Below are 12,091 nucleotides of genomic sequence, written 5' to 3'. Positions count from 1 at the left end.
TCAATATATTAAATATAATCTAATATTTAATGTATTTCCATATTAATTGTTTTTGTTTGCTTTTTGTTAAACACAAAGGTGCATATAAGGTTATCTCGACTCTTCCCACCACGGGATCGTATCTCAATGTTTAGCCTTATAAGCCCTAACACTTACCGTTGAGTCAACAGGGGCACGTTACTTTATTTATTATAATAACATATTTATACTTTAGATACCGTAATATACTTTAACATAAAAACAATAGCACCGTTTTTTGTGGTATACTCTTTATATGCTGAGAAGTTACAATAAGTGAAGAGTTATAACAAAATATGACAGGTACATTTTTCACTCGACAACGCAATGAAATTTATATGATAATAAACAAATATTGGCTGCTTGTCAGGGCAACAAATGACTGTTGCCCGAAACTGCCAGTCGGTAATTGTTTTTTTAGCCTTCTCGCATATGTTCTCAGTTCCACTAAAATATTATTAAGTAACCACAACACGTAGTATATTTAGTCTATATGTAAATTTTGAAGTTTACGTTTCATTACATATTTTGATATTTTAAAAATCAGCAAGATTTAGAAATTGTTTAAGTTTCAAAACATATCAGCTAATTATCATGTGATCATACCAATACACGTATAAAATACACTTCTGTTTAACTTCAGCGAACAATTTGCCTCCAATGCTGACGAGGTATTTGACATTGTATATTGGGCCTAAATTAATGCAAAAATTTCCATCTGAAAGTAACACAAACAACTCCGTAGTTCTTTGTCTGCAAGCAACTGAAATATTACTCCATAAAATATGTTCACATTTGTTTTACGGGTTTGAGCAAATTGTTTGTAATTAGACTTGGGTAACTCACGGTATTCTACAGTTCTGCAAAATAAACAAAAGGATTCTGTAAAGTTCTGGAATATCACACTTACATAGCAACAGTCTTGACAACCGGACAACATTGACGTGATTGGTTGACCGCTTTTCAAGGAAGCTACATTGAAAAATGTTTAATACCACGTTATACACCCTCGGGCAATGATGGGAAAGAACTTGTGCTAGGGATATAATAATTATCTTGTGCAATATTTTTTGTAAATAATATCAATCGTCGATTAATAAATCATAGGATACATAAGGTTCTTAAATCGGTTGCGTGCGGATAAATCCGGTTTTTCTTCAAATAAGATACAATAGACTTTCATAATAATTGTTCAGATCACAGCAAAATGTTAAACGTTATAGTACCTGAGTAGTTGTCCCCCGCTGGTACAGCTGTAAGTTTAGGGATTTACAACGCTAAAATCAGGGGTTCGATTCCCCTAGGTGGGCTCAGCAGATAACCCCATGTGGCTTTGCTATAAGAAAATACACACACACACACACACACACCTGAATAGCTAAGCAATAACGAAAAGAATTTTGTAGTAGTGAAGAAAGTTAGACTTGATTATTAGTATAGCCTATAAAACCAACAACACAGGAATATACTATAAAAGATTTCCTTGTGAACAAACCACGAAGATATACAGCTAATAAAAGCAAGTATATAATGGAGCTGATATATTTAAAACCTGTTATGTATTCGCTAACATATTCGCTTCATATCGAAAATTCAGGTGAATATTAGTCCTAACGTCCACACTCTGCGGCAAAACACAGATAGTAACCACACAAGTTTAATTTTTTTAAATTCCTTTTATTTTAAGTAATTAAACCTTGTAAATAAATCTTTAAAATGATAATCCTTGATATCTAAGAGAAACCTGTTTTATTAGTTTGTTTTTGGATCACTCCTATCGAGAGATGCTTCCTATCGGCTGATAGATCAAATCTGGAAAAAGGCATCGTATGAGGTAAATAGACCATTCACATTTTTAATGTAAAACAACGTGTCTTAATCGATGACTTTACTGGCAGCTTGATTTTACTAAATTTCATGTGATCGTAGAGACCCCTGTCGGCTAATAGATTGAATTAAGCATAACAATATATTTTTTTTTACGTTCCTCTTATGCTATAAAAACTTAAATATAAGTTTTTAGATCATTTATTTGGACTCAATTGTTTTGTTTTTTTTAAGATATTGCTGAGAAGTTTATATTATTAGACCTTTTGAATTAATTCCTACACTTATCTCATTATATCACACGATAGGAAATTTGCGACCGAGATGAGAGCGGAAGCGGAAACACGTCTCCTTTACTTCCGGTACGTAAGTTATGAAAATCGATTTCTTTTATTTTTCTTATTTCTCTCCATTTCCTTGAAGTTTTACATTTGGGTATAATTAAATGTTGTTGTTTTTAAATTCACCTTTGTCTTTTTTCTTTTTCTATCATATACATTGACTGTAGAATAAAGCTTGCTATACAAGTAATTTTATAAAGGGTTGCACATACTTATTAAGTTGTACTAAGTTATTGAATGAACAGTCTTGTTATTTTTCTTCGAAATAAAATAATGTATAAAAACTATGGTTGTTATACAAATAGGTCTCATGTTCACCAAATACGAATCTGTATTTCATAAACATTTATGAAAGTAATTTTTCTTAACCGTTTCAGCACGTTCAAAAATGAAACCTTTTTCCTTGTATTTAGCAGATGTGGTATGTGGTGTCTTTAGTGAAAAATTATACATCTTTTTTAAACAAGCGTATGACCAAATGTCGGTTGATGATACTCTTGTATTCTGTACAGTAAGCTACAGATGTAATTCTATAAAATAACAACCGTATTTGCTTATTTCTTTATACATTTACCTTTTGAAGTGTTGCATCGCGGATGATAGAAGACGAATTTGAAAATACATTTAGAAAACAATTGTGCCCTAAATATATATTTGGAAGGCAACTGTCAAAACTGTTCTTGCTTGACCCACTAGAAGACAGGCGGAACGAGGACTTGCGTGGTGCCCACTGTAAACTATTTTGTACCGCACTAAAGCTGATTGGATCTAACTTTAGGATGGTTATACCTTATATTCTAGAGGTCTCTGGCCTGGACGTTTTATCCACGTCCTTTCAACTTGATCCAAGTTAGGATGGCTATACTTTATATTCTAGGGGTCTCTGATCTGGCCATTTTATCCAAGATAAAAATGACAGTTAATTTATTTTCGGATTTAACAAAACTGTGTTAACGACCCCACACAGATTCTCCCATTACACATCTAATTACGTATGGCAGGAATATTACTATCTATTCTAAAAGAAATTTTAATTTCTATTAGATAACATGCATAAGACACCTTTCACTTTTGAAAATAAATACAATTTGGTTTCTAATGTATTTCACACAAATATACGCGAGGACTATCTGCGATAGCCGTCCCTAATTTAGCAATGAAGGCTAGAGAGAAGGCAATTAGTCATCACCACCCACCAGGAAAGATGCTGGGATTTGCCGTAATCTGGCCATGCCGGATGGAATAAATACAAAATATTATATTTATGAACAAAAATAAAACGAACCGTGTGATAACAATGTGCAAAAATCACACGTAAAATTAATGTGAAACGCTAATATACAACCGTCCGTCACGTACTGATTTAAAACAAAAGCAGAAAAAAAATATATAGTACAAAAGAGATGAATGACAATTTATAACGTAAGTGTAACTTGTTTCTGATACATTCAATTCATAATAGCTGCTTGTGGAAAAATTGGTTATTTCATACCAACTAATCATATACAATATTTGATTTTTAATCATATTTTATGCAGGAATGTAAAGAAAGTAAATGTCTTCTAAACTTTAGGAAAGTGATCACCTTTCCTTTAATGTATCTTGGTTTGATTTGTTTTTGAATTTCGCGCAAAGCTACACGAGGTCTATCTGCGCTACCCGTCCCTAATTTAGCAGTGTAAGAGCAGAGGGAAGCCAGCTAGTCATCACCACCCACCACCAACTCTTGGGCTACTCTTTTACCAACGAATGGTGAGATTTACCTAACATTATAACGCCCCCACGGCTGAAACGGCGAGCATGTTTGGTGTGACGGGGATTCAAACCTGCGATCCTCCGATTACGAATCGAGTGCCTTATTTACCTGGCCATGCTGGGCCAGTGTATCTTGGACGAGTATTCTAAAAGTAAAACTTTGAGTCTAAAAATTTATTTCAGCGTTTCATTATTTGACTATATCATTCTATCTCTAGACGACTGTTTTAATCAATTGTTTATAGGGACCAACATATATCTCTGGTGCGGTGGTACCGTCTTGCATGACGTGAATTTTGTTTCCAAAATAACAACATTGATTGTTTGTATATAGCTGTTTCTAAGTAATGAGAACTATCGTAACTTCCGTTTGTATAAAGCTGTTTAAGTAACAACGACACAGATTGTATAAAGCTGCCCTCTAGTGGCGGTGGTATATCTCTGGACGCGTGGTGGATAGGACACATCATGTATAGCTTAGTGCTTAATAAACAAATTAAATTCATAAATCTTATAGACTTTATAAAAATTTAATAATGCAACTGTAGTATCATAAACATGCATTTAAAAATCAGTTCTTTGTTTTGTACGAAAAGTAACTTATATTGCAGCATATATATATTTTAAATATTAATTGGTTTTTACTTTAACGATGTGTTTAGTCTTTGGGCATGTTTGTGTCGTATTATTGATTGATTGAGTGTATGATTCCAGTGAACACTGGGTACAGGGCCGTGTGTATGCAGTATTTATAGTTAAAATGGCTCATGATTCAATCTCATAGCATTACATTTTGAAATGTTATCTTGGTGGTATACCTAATCACTCCAAACTTGTTTCCTACTGCAGTTCATTACTTCTAAATCTGGTTAAATAAGTAAACTCATCACAGAAGTCAAAGCGATTCAGAATTCAGAACGTAATTACTGATAAAACCTGTGAGAAATTTAAAAAGTTTCATACAGTTTATTCAGTGAGTAAACTACTTTACATATATTATAACTACAATTTTATTTCAGCAGTACGAAATCCTTTTCCTTTTAAGTACAGACTCTAACTTAGTTTACGTTACATTGCCAGAATGAGACAGAAACTAGGCCTAGATAAAAGTGTGATTACTTTGAGAAACGACATGTTTTCCACAGACTGTTATGTTGAACAAATAAAACATTATTGTTCAGTGATAATATCGAATTATTTTAACTGTGTAAATAAATTCGTAAGTTCGCCTTGAAGAAAATGTTTTTTTTTCTTCTGAAAGTTATCTGTTTATTTCAAAAATTCTGTACATAATAGCATTATAGTCCCTCGCTAGTGCAGCGGTAAGTCTATGGATTTACAACGCTAAAATCAGGGATTTGATTCCCCTCGGTGGACTCAGCAGATAGCCCAATGTGGCTTTGCTCTAAGGAAACACACAATGGTATTATAACAAATATACACCAGTAAACAACGAATTTAACGAAGTAGTTAGTAGAACAGTTCTAGTTTATAACTGACTTTTACTGTAGAATTATGGAATGCAGTAACGTGTGTAATTGTGAGATTTAATATTAAAATAATTTTTTATTTTTCTCTCATACATTTAGAATTATAGAAACGAAAATAGATCCTGTACATTCGTTATCATTAGCAACTGTAAACAGACAACGAACGTTCGTATAAATATCTCGTTTGAGAATGTTTGTTTAGTTAACGCCTTCGGTAATTTAGAATTATTGATACTGTTTAATTCGTGAGCAACGTTTAATGTATGCTTTAGGAGTTCACATTTACTCCGTAGAGATTATTATATTTTACAAAAAGGTTCACGTGTTTCTGATTACGTAATTCAAGTAAATAGCGTTTGTTTTGGGTTCAAAACATTCACATTTATTGTCACGGTGAGTTTGAAGTAAATGTAATGATGTTCCTGGATTCATCTGTTTAGTCCAAAAGTTTTTTTTAAAGGTCACTTCTACTATTTCGTAAGTAAAAATATTATTTTTAATTACCCGTGGCACCAGAGCATTAGATTCTCATGTAACGTATTCATGACATCATATCTGCACCCTGGTAATGGAATAAAATAAAGTTATCTGTGACAGGAAACAGAGGCAAAACTGGAAAATCGTGAGCCACATTGTAAATCTACATGCACTTAGATAAAAAATTTGTGAAATTGGGGGATACACACAGCGTAATAAAAAATGTTTTTCCTGTATCATACAAGCAAGAGTTCCATTATTGTATGATTTTTAGATCTAGTTTGTGATAACTATAAATTTGTGAAATTAACTTTAGTACGATATAAGCACGATTTAAATTTAGGTTGTAAATTTTTCGTAATTAAAATAAGCCAACTTATTCCAGTTAGTATTTTTAACGTATCTTACAGTTCTTTTTCTTAGTTAATAAACTTAAATAATTAATTAATTGTTATAGTTCAATAATTACTAATGTTTAGCTTGTAAATTATCACTTAATAAAAATAATTTGGTTCTTAATTAATGCTATAAATGTGGTGTAACACTATTTTACGGTGTAAAAATATCACATAAGATGCATTAGTGGTTTGCATAAGACTTTTACGGTTGTTGTTATGTTACTCTGTTTTCATTGTGTTTCTGGGCCTGGCATGGCCTAGCGCGTAAGGCGTGCGACTCGTAATCCGAGGGTCGCGGGTTCGCGCCCGCATCGCGCCAAACATGCTCGCCCTTCCAGCCGTGGGGGCGTTATAATGTGACGGTCAATCCCACTATTTGTTGGTAAAAGAGTAGCCCAAGAGTTGGCGGTGGGTGGTGATGACTAGCTGCCTTCCCTCTAGTCTTACACTGCTAAATTAGGGACGGCTAGCACAGATAGCCCTCGAATAGCTTTGTGCGAAATTCCAAAACAAACAAACAAACAATTCATTGTGTTTCAGTTTGAACACATACGTTGAAGTGTTATCCTTAACTTTAGGCCTTTTCGAGACCTACGTGAAAATGAAATTAAAAACAGAAATTCAGTAAACTGAAGTTAAAGAGCAAACTCACAAACTTTTCGTCTAAATAAGCAGATATAAGATAGTTCCTCTAATTTACATGATTAATTCCATGGTTCTTTATTACTACTACAGAATAGGATATACGGATTTGTGCCGATTTAAAATTAACATTCGTTAATACAATAGCCGCCCAACATGCAGTGTATTTCACATTTAACGACACGTTTCGTTGTTTTAGAACCACACAGAAGACGAAGAATCTGGCAGTGGTATTTGTGATCAACTGACTAACGATGACTCCAGTCTTCAACCGTCCAGTCTCCAACCGTCCTTAACCTCAACCCCTAAATATACTACGCGTAGAATAAACAGCAAGCTTGTTACTGCTACTCCAAAGTGCCAACAATCGACAAATGTTACTAAAGGTTGGTGCAGCAAAAGATAATTTTTGTTTGAAACTTAGATATTCCTACATACCAAGATTAGTATTCAATCAGAACTGTAAGTAGAATGTTTGAAAGGGGACTCTAATTTGTTATATCAAAATACAATATATGTTGTAGGAAGAACAATCAGCACGCTAATGCCACAAAGGAGTTCTTACAGCTCTAGTCATATATATATAATCACTTTAAGACAGACGTTCCTACGGTTCTAGTCATATAATGTATAATCACGTTAAGATAGACGTTCCTACGGTTCTAGTCATATAATGTATAATCACTTTAAGATAGACTTTCCTACAGTTCTAGTCATATAATGTATAATCACGTTAAGAAAGACAGACGTTCCTGCAGTTCTAGTCATATAATGTATAATCACGTTAAGATAGACGTTCCTACGGTTCTAGTCATATAATGTATAATCACTTTAAGATAGACTTTCCTACAGTTCTAGTCATATAATGTATAATCACGTTAAGAAAGACAGACGTTCCTACAGTTCTAGTCATATAATGTATAATCACGTTAAGATAGACGTTCCTACAGCTGTAGTCATATAATGTATAATCACTTTAAGATAGACTTTCCTACAGTTCTAGTCATATAATGTATAATCACGTTAAGATAGACGTTCCTACGGTTCTAGTCATATAATGTATAATCACTTTAAGATAGACTTTCCTACAGTTCTAGTCATATAATGTATAATCACGTTAAGAAAGACAGACGTTCCTACGGTTCTAGTCATATAATGTATAATCACGTTAAGATAGACGTTCCTACGGTTCTAGTCATATAATGTATAATCACTTTAAGATAGACTTTCCTACAGTTCTAGTCATATAATGTATAATCACGTTAAGAAAGACAGACGTTCCTGCAGTTCTAGTCATATAATGTATAATCACGTTAAGATAGACGTTCCTACGGTTCTAGTCATATAATGTATAATCACGTTAAGATAGACGTTCCTACGGTTCTAGTCATAAATTGTATAATCACGTTAAGATAGACGTTCCTACGGTTCTAGTCATATAATGTATAATCACGTTAAGATAGACGTTCCTACGGTTCTAGTCATATAATGTATAATCACGTTAAGAAAGACAGACGTTCCTACGGTTCTAGTCATATAATGTATAATCACGTTAAGATAGACGTTCCTACGGTTCTAGTCATATAATGTATAATCACGTTAAGAAAGACAGACGTTCCTACGGTTCTAGTCATATAATGTATAATCACGTTAAGATAGACGTTCCTACGGTTCTAGTCATAAAATGTATAATCACGTTAAGATAGACGTTCCTACGGTTCTAGTCATATAATGTATAATCACGTTAAGATAGACGTTCCTACGTTTCTAGTCATATAATGTATAATCACGTTAAGATAGACGTTCCTACAGCTGTAGTCATATAATGTATAATCACGTTAAGATAGACGTTCCTACGGTTCTAGTCATATAATGTATAATCACGTTAAGATAGACGTTCCTACGGTTCTAGTCATATAATGTATAATCACGTTACGATAGACGTTCCTACGGTTCTAGTCATAAAATGTATAAAAACGTTAAGATAGATGTTCCTACGGTTCTAGTCATATAATGTATGATCACGTTAAGATAGACGTTCCTACGGTTCTAGTCATAAAATATATAATCACGTTAAGATAGACGTTCCTACGGTTCTATTCATATAATGTATAATCACGTTAAGATAGACGTTCCTACAGCTGTAGTCATATAATGTATAATCACGTTAAGATAGACGTTCCTACGGTTCTAGTCATATAATGTATAATCACGTTAAGATAGACGTTCCTACGGTTCTAGTCATATAATGTATAATCACGTTACGATAGACGTTCCTACGGTTCTAGTCATAAAATGTATAAAAACGTTAAGATAGACGTTCCTACGGTTCTAGTCATATAATGTATAATCACGTTACGATAGACGTTCCTACGGTTCTAGTCATAAAATGTATAATCACGTTAAGATAGACGTTCCTACGGTTCTAGTCATATAATGTATAATCACGTTAAGATAGACGTTCCTACGGTTCTAGTCATATAATGTATAATCACGTTAAGATAGACGTTCCTACGGTTCTAGTCATAAAATGTATAATCACGTTAAGATAGACGTTCCTACGGTTCTAGTCATAAAATGTATAATCACGTTAAGATAGACGTTCCTACGGTTCTAGTCATAAAATGTATAATCACGTTAAGATAGACGTTCCTACGGTTCTAGTCATATAATGTATAATCACGTTAAGATAGACGTTCCTACGGTTCTAGTCATAAAATGTATAATCACGTTAAGATAGACGTTCCTACGGTTCTAGTCATATAATGTATAATCACGTTAAGATAGACGTTCCTACGGTTCTAGTCATATAATGTATAATCACGTTAAGAAAGACAGACGTTCCTACGGTTCTAGTCATATAATGTATAATCACGTTAAGATAGACGTTCCTACGGTTCTAGTCATATAATGTATAATCACGTTAAGAAAGACAGACGTTCCTACGATTCTAGTTATATAATGTATAATCACGTTAAGATAGACGTTCCTACGGTTCTAGTCATAAAATGTATAATCACGTTAAGATAGACGTTCCTACGGTTCTAGTCATATAATGTATAATCACGTTAAGATAGACGTTCCTACGTTTCTAGTCATATAATGTATAATCACGTTAAGATAGACGTTCCTACGTTTCTAGTCATATAATGTATAATCACGTTAAGATAGACGTTCCTACAGCTGTAGTCATATAATGTATAATCACGTTAAGATAGACGTTCCTACGGTTCTAGTCATATAATGTATAATCACGTTAAGATAGACGTTCCTACGGTTCTAGTCATATAATGTATAATCACGTTACGATAGACGTTCCTACGGTTCTAGTCATAAAATGTATAAAAACGTTAAGATAGACGTTCCTACGGTTCTAGTCATATAATGTATAATCACGTTAAGATAGACGTTCCTACAGCTGTAGTCATATAATGTATAATCACGTTAAGATAGACGTTCCTACGGTTCTAGTCATATAATGTATAAACACGTTAAGATAGACGTTCCTACGGTTCTAGTCATATAATGTATAATCACGTTACGATAGACGTTCCTACGGTTCTAGTCATAAAATGTATAAAAACGTTAAGATAGACGTTCCTACGGTTCTAGTCATAAAATGTATAATCACGTTAAGATAGACGTTCCTACGGTTCTAGTCATATAATGTATAATCACGTTAAGATAGACGTTCCTACGGTTCTAGTCATATAATGTATAATCACGTTAAGATAGACGTTCCTACGGTTCTAGTCATAAAATGTATAATCACGTTAAGATAGACGTTCCTACGGTTCTAGTCATATAATGTATAATCACGTTAAGATAGACGTTCTTACGGTTCTAGTCATATAATGTATAATCACGTTACGATAGACGTTCCTACGGTTCTAGTCATAAAATGTATAAAAACGTTAAGATAGACGTTCCTACGGTTCTAGTCATATAATGTATAATCACGTTAAGATAGACGTTCCTACGGTTCTAGTCATAAAATATATAATCACGTTAAGATAGACGTTCCTACGGTTCTAGTCATATAATGTATAATCACGTTAAGATAGACGTTCCTACAGCTGTAGTCATATAATGTATAATCACGTTAAGATAGACGTTCCTACGGTTCTAGTCATATAATGTATAAACACGTTAAGATAGACGTTCCTACGGTTCTAGTCATATAATGTATAATCACGTTACGATAGACGTTCCTACGGTTCTAGTCATAAAATGTATAAAAACGTTAAGATAGACGTTCCTACGGTTCTAGTCATATAATGTATAATCACGTTACGATAGACGTTCCTACGGTTCTAGTCATAAAATGTATAATCACGTTAAGATAGACGTTCCTACGGTTCTAGTCATATAATGTATAATCACGTTAAGATAGACGTTCCTACGGTTCTAGTCATATAATGTATAATCACGTTAAGATAGACGTTCCTACGGTTCTAGTCATATAATGTATAATCACGTTAAGATAGACGTTCCTACGGTTCTAGTCATATAATGTATAATCACGTTAAGATAGACGTTCCTACGGTTCTAGTCATAAAATGTATAATCACGTTAAGATAGACGTTCCTACGGTTCTAGTCATATAATGTATAATCACGTTAAGATAGACGTTCCTACGGTTCTAGTCATAAAATGTATAATCACGTTAAGATAGACGTTCCTACGGTTCTAGTCATATAATGTATAATCACGTTAAGATAGACGTTCCTACGGTTCTATTCATAAAATGTATAATCACGTTAAGATAGACGTTCCTACGGTTCTAGTCATATAATGTATAATCACGTTAAGATAGACGTTCCTACGGTTCTAGTCATATAATGTATAATCACGTTAAGATAGACGTTCCTACGGTTCTAGTCATATAATGTATAATCACGTTAAGATAGACGTTCCTACGGTTCTAGTCATATAATGTATAATCACGTTAAGAAACAGACGTTCCTACGGTTCTAGTCATAAAATGTATAATCACGTTAAGATAGACGTTCCTACGGTTCTAGTCATATAATGCCCAACTGATTGTTTTAATCCAAAATCGTTGTTCAGAATAACTCTCTAAAAATTTCAGATTTCATTTAAATAATATTCTGAATCGCAGCTTCCAAATGAAATGAAGTAA

General features: G+C 33.5%; 1 protein-coding gene across 4 annotated transcripts in view; it reads left to right on the top strand.

Moving 5' to 3' along the window:
• Positions 1 to 12,091, top strand: part of LOC143239841 (uncharacterized) — a 298,954-nt gene that overhangs the window by 268,012 nt on the left and 18,851 nt on the right. For all 4 annotated transcript variants that reach the window (XM_076481434.1, XM_076481420.1, XM_076481426.1 and 1 more), the window contains 3 exons: positions 1,775 to 1,852; positions 2,154 to 2,207; positions 7,148 to 7,334. In XM_076481434.1, coding sequence (XP_076337549.1) covers positions 1,775 to 1,852; positions 2,154 to 2,207; positions 7,148 to 7,334 — 319 coding nt within the window. The remainder of the gene's footprint in view (positions 1 to 1,774; positions 1,853 to 2,153; positions 2,208 to 7,147; positions 7,335 to 12,091) is intronic.

This window comes from Tachypleus tridentatus, chromosome 2 (genome assembly GCF_004210375.1).
Source record: "Tachypleus tridentatus isolate NWPU-2018 chromosome 2, ASM421037v1, whole genome shotgun sequence".
Taxonomy (NCBI): Eukaryota; Metazoa; Arthropoda; class Merostomata; order Xiphosura; family Limulidae; genus Tachypleus; species Tachypleus tridentatus.
This window is presented reverse-complemented; position numbering and strand designations above follow the sequence as displayed.